Here is a 5,621-nt window from a genome sequence, read left to right as displayed (position 1 = left end):
TGGGCACCTATTTTAAAAAAAAAAAAGTGATTTTTAAATCAAATGGCTGTTTCCAAGAGGGTGAGAGGAAACGACGGGTTCAGGCCATGGCTCCTCTTCTCACTTCTGACTCTCCACAGCAACAGGCAGAACTGGCTCGCAGGGCCCAGACCCAGGAAGAGAAGCTGGCTGCAGCCCTCAGGGTGGAGTTGCACAACACTTCCTGCCAAATCCAGAGCCTGCAGGCTGAGACGGAATCCTTACGAGCTCTGGTGAGTGGGCCAGGAACAGTCCTGGCCTTTCCTGTGTCAAGTTTAACTCTCAACTGTCTAACTGTAGTCATATGGCTTTCCCATCTCACAGCACGTGAGAGGTTTGAGGCCTGCAAAGGATCATCTGATACTGAATGCCAAGTGTAGTAGGTAGAGTTAGCATCCCAGATCTTACCAGCAAATAATAACCAGAGCAGACACTGATCTACGTTTATTTCTACTAATCACATTTTGCCACCTGTAGACATACCTAGGATGGGAGTCTGACTCAACATTCTCATATCCTGTAAAGTTAGGAAGATTTAAATAAGATAATATGATGGCCTCTGCTTGACAGTAGTCATGATTCAAGATGACATCTTGAGCAAGAGTCTTCCATTTCAGTCACAATGGTCAAAAGAGAGTACAGAAACTTGTTTCAACAAGACTCAGTCCAATTTAGAAGGATATTTGTTTTTTATGTGTCATATAAAAGGCCAGATTCTAAATTATAGAACTACATAATTAGAAGTACTAAAAACTGTTAAAGATGCATACCATTTTTTAAAGGTGTTTACTGGTCAGTAAAGCCCTACAGTTTGCAGGGCTTGGTACATGGGAAGATGAGAAGAAAGTTTCAGTCTAGTGGGGAGACAGGGCAGTAAGTTTAACCATAATACAAGTGCTGTCATTTAGGCAACACACACACACACACACCCCCCTGCTCTGTATCAGGTCCTGTCTTATCTCTGGGGTTATAGAAACCAGGTTCCTTCTCTCAAGGAGCTCAGCATCTGCTAGAGGAGACATGCCCTAAGAAGCTCAGCCCACTTCAAGGGCATGTGTGTGCTTGGGAAGCTGTGAAACCCAGAGAAGGGACACCCTAATCCAGCCTGGTGGTGGCAGGCACAAGAGGTTTCCTAAGAAAGGTGACCCCTGATCTTGGACATGGGGTGAATAGGAGTCAGCCAGGTGAGGAGGAGGGGGATACAAGCAGATTTGGGCTTTAGACAGCACACGGTGGCTGCTGTTAGCAGCAGGGTAGGGTGGGGTGGGGGGAGGGGGGTGCTGTGGTGCAGAGGAGGAGGAACTACAGTCAGAGGAAATGAGCTGGGAGGCCACAGAGTTTCCTCCAGATGAGAGGCGATAAGCAGTCATCCAGGGTATTGGTGGCTGGAGCACAGGGGGCACAAATGGGAAAATGTTTCAGAATATAGAAGAGGCAGGACTCTGATAACTGAATTTGGGAGGGAAGCAGGATCAGGGGCATATCTTTCCCTGGCTTCTAGCTCCTGTTGAGTTCACCAGCTGGAGCACAGGAGAGAAGGGGCCAGCAGGTTTGGAAGGAAGCCAATGGCTTCACTTTGAACACCTTGATTTGAGGTGCCCACAACCTGTGTATATGTCTAGGAAGAACCTCAGTAGCAAGTCTGCATGGGTGGGGAGACGTCTGTGCTGGACACATCAACACAGGAGTCAGCCACAGAGATGACCAAATCGTGAGTCTGGTAGAGACCAACCGGTGTGGCTCAGCTCAGAGAGAGACGGGCTAAGGGTAGGGCGAAGGGGCAGCTGGGGAAGAGGAACTAGCACAGAGTGCTACCGAGACACTGAGGAAAGACATGCCGAGGGTATAGGGACCAGAGACGTTATTTCTGACTGTGGAATGTGGGAAGCGTGCAGGAGACAGCATCCCAGCAGGACGGTGAGTGGGGGTTCACAGAGGAAGGAAGGGGCCCAGGGGGGGAGCAGTCAGGAGCAAAAAGGCTTGGAGGCAGTTCAGGGAGAAGACTGCAAAATTTCTTTGAAGAAACACCTGCAGACTGCCTCCTGTGTGTGTGTGTGTGTGTGTGTGTGTGTGTGTATTTCTGTCTCCTTTTATCTCTCTCCTTCTCTCACTCATCTCCCTCTCATTTTCTCTCATCATTCTGTCTCATAGGCCCTCCCTTCTGGTCTCCTCCCCTCTTTTTCTTCCTCGTCTCCCTCTCCACCTCCACCCCCACCCCCATAGGAAGGATCAGTGAATTAGACTAAACAAGACTCTGGCCTCCCCAGGAGGATTCATTACTTCCCCACTGAGCCACCTCAGTCGGTCAAGGTAATAGTCATGGGAGAAACGGACAGACCAGGCCGAGGCCAGCCCCTCCCACTGCTCTGCCCACCTCCCTCTTCCCAGGGCCTGTCCCTCGGCCTCAGGCTTGGCCCGCGTTCCCTCTCTTGTAGAAGCGAGGCCTGGAGAACACCTTGCACGATGCCAAGCACTGGCATGACATCGAGCTGCAGAACCTGGGAGCGGTGGTCAGCAGGCTGGAGGCGGAGCTCAGGGAGATGCGCGCGGAGGCGGAGCAGCAGCTGCAGGCCCGGGAGCACCTGCTGTCGCACAAATGCCAGCTGCAGCGGGACGTGGCGTCCTACCACGCACTGCTGGACCGCGAGGAGAGCAGGTGCGTCTCTGCTAGCTTTGTTAGGAGAGGGGTAGGTACTCATAGGTTTCCATTACACATTTTCTCAAATACTATAAAAGTAATTAATGTAAAAATGAGAAATCACCACCCAACACACCCCCTCAACTCCCACAGCCGGACTGTCCTCCCAGGACTTTTCCATTCATATGTACATAGTATTTGTCTTCCCTGGTGGCTCAGTGGTAAAGAATTCACCTGCCAAGGAGGAGACAACCGTTGGATCCCTGGGTGGGGAAGATCTCCTGGAGGAGGAAATGGCAACCAACTCCAGAATTCTTGACTGGAAAATCCCATGGACAGAGGAGCCTGGGGCTACAGTCCATGGGTTTGCAAAGAGTCAGACATGACTTAGCGACTAAACAACAACAATATATAGATGAATATATAGTATATACTTACGTGTGTATACATATATGTGTGGATGTCAGTATATATTCATGTATACAGACATATGGACACACACCTATAGACACACCTATATGGTTCACACTTACCTCATACTACATGGTAGCTGTTAGCAATGCTTTCTGCTGCATGTTGCTGCTGCTGCTGCTAAGTCGCTTCAGTCATGTCCAACTCTGTGCGACCCCATAGATAGCAGCCCACCAGGCTCCCCCATCCCTGGAATTCTCCAAGCAAGAACACTGGAGTGGGTTGCCATTTCCTTCTCCAATGCATGAAAGTGAAAAGTGAAAGTGAAGTCACTCAGCCGCATCTGACTTGTAGCAACCCCATGGACTGCAGCCCACCAGGCTTCTCCATCCATGGGAGTTTCCAGGCAAGAGTACTGGAGTGGGGTGCCATTGCATGTAGTAAGTCCTTATTACCGAAGCTATAAATCAACACTCCTGAAACATGCCAAGCCTGGGCATCTTTTTAAAAATGCAAATTCTGCTTCTATAAGTCTAAGACAGGACCTGAGACTCTGCATTTCTGACAGAACTCTCAGGCGATGCCTGTACTGCTGGTCCACAGACCACACTTTGAGCAGCAAGGGCATAAACCATGTTCACCTGAAAGTTTCAGAAATGAGAGAGGCTAGGCTGCTCGTGATGTCAGTCAGGTCCCCAGCTCATTTCATCCCTCTGATTTACCATTCCTGTCTTCATCTTTGTCACCCGTGGTTGCCAAATGCCTATCACAGCTCCAGAGAGCATAACTTCATGCATGGCAAGAAGAGGGAGGGAAGAGGGGACAGAAGAAAGGATTTTCCCTGCATGACTCACTCCTTTTTTCAGTGAAGGGAAAATGTTTTGAGAAGGCCTCCAGTCGACTTTCTCTTTTATCTTATTAACCAGAGTCTGCTCACATGATTAGACCTACCTGCAAGGGAAGCTGGGAAAGCAACTATTTAGCTTTTCCAGCCTCCATAGTGGACAGAGGTGAGAGGTTGGGAATGACATGTGTACATCAATGAACATACATGTGTGTATGTGGTATATATACATATCACCATGCACATATATATACACGTAGCAGTACTTTTTTAATGGGTAAGGACACCCTGAAGCATAGGCGTGAGGCTTGGGGCTCAGCTTCCTTGCCAATTCTTTAAGGAAATTCAAGCCTTTCTTTCATCATAATTCTGTATCTCCGTGCCCTCCAAGGTCCAGTCTATGGCACACATTGAATTAGAAATAGAATAGCAGGGCTAAGAGACGACTTGTTGATTATGTAGTACAACGGCTCATGATTCCAGAGAGAATAAGAAGTCCAGAGCAGAAAAAGATTTTCCCATGGTCCCACAGGGAGGCAGAGCTGGACTGGATCCCAGGCGTCCGGACTCTCACTGTGCTCTGCGCCATCCCCTTCTTGGAAGGTGAGAAGGCCAGGAAGCAACCTAATGCTCACTCCTTTCAAACGAAAACCGTGGCATCCAGCTCCTGTTTCCAGCTGCCTTTTTATTGGATTGATTTCTGTTGGTTATAAAAGCTAGACGTTTGTAACAACACTAATTTTTTCAGGTGTGTATGAATAACTGAAACACAAAAGTAACAAGACTGGTTAAATTTACTTCAAGAACGCCATTCAGTGAGTGCCTGCTATGTGCCAGCAGTCTCAAGCTCTATGCTATCTTCATTTCCCCTCAAAACTCTGCCAGAACCACATCATTATCCCCATTTTACAGACAGGAAACAAAATCAAAGAGATCTTAAGTCATTTACCCAAGGTCATACAGCTAATAACCATGGAGGTAGGAGTTGAAACTCAAACTGTCTTGTTCCAAAGGCCAAATTCTTTCTGTGAAACATCTACCTTTCCTGTAATCCTATTGTGATGTCTTTACTAATTGTCATCATCCATGGCTTTTCTCACTCAAATGTGTTTTGGGTTTGTTTTTTTTTTTTTTCTTTCAGCTAATGGAGAAATACCCTCTTTTCATGAAGAAAATGCTGAAATGCTGGCTTCCTCATCAAGTGACCAATGAAGTTCCCTGAGGAATTCCCATCCCTACTCCCTTACACCCCCAACCCTCATCTCCCCTCACCCTTCCCACTCCCCACCCCAAGCTGGATTTCCTGGTTGGTTCAGCTTGAGCTGAAAAGCTTCCTGGAAGTGGAGAGGGTCCTGCTGCCTTAATTCAAGTAGTCTACAGCTCGAGCAATCTCCCTTGCCCCTCTCAAATAAATGCTTTGTGTGTGGCTTCCAGTCTGCCCACCTTGTTCAACCCACTATCAGATAGAGACGGATGTCACTTTACCTACCTGGCCTTCCGTTATGGGGCCATTCTTAAAAGGCTTCTGGAAGGGTCCTGGAGCATGATGCCATCTTCCTCATTATTCAAGGGTCAGCTGCTCATGGGTTTATCAACATAAATGTGCTTCTGGGGTGAGAGTTGTGCTCAGCATACCAGATAGCCACCATTGGGGAAAAAAAACAATGTTCTTGCTAGAGGGGTCAGCATGTAGCGTGATCACAGAGCATT

At 48.0% G+C, this 5,621-nt stretch overlaps 1 protein-coding gene across 1 annotated transcript in view; it reads left to right on the top strand.

Moving 5' to 3' along the window:
• BFSP2 (beaded filament structural protein 2, phakinin) overlaps window positions 1-5,344 on the top strand; it is a 77,120-nt gene extending 71,776 nt beyond the window's left edge. Inside the window, exons 5-7 of the mRNA XM_010839569.1 lie at window positions 120-251; window positions 2,454-2,674; window positions 5,053-5,344. Of these exons, the coding sequence (XP_010837871.1) occupies window positions 120-251; window positions 2,454-2,674; window positions 5,053-5,056 (357 nt within the window). The 3' untranslated portion in view covers window positions 5,057-5,344. The remainder of the gene's footprint in view (window positions 1-119; window positions 252-2,453; window positions 2,675-5,052) is intronic.
• Window positions 5,345-5,621: the final 277 nt, after the last annotated feature.

The sequence above is a fragment of the Bison bison genome, unplaced genomic scaffold, assembly GCF_000754665.1.
Source record: "Bison bison bison isolate TAMUID 2011002044 unplaced genomic scaffold, Bison_UMD1.0 scf7180017864119, whole genome shotgun sequence".
Lineage (NCBI taxonomy): Eukaryota > Metazoa > Chordata > Mammalia > Artiodactyla > Bovidae > Bison > Bison bison.
The sequence above is the reverse complement of the archived record's forward strand: the minus strand, read 5'-3'. Positions and strand labels throughout refer to the sequence as shown.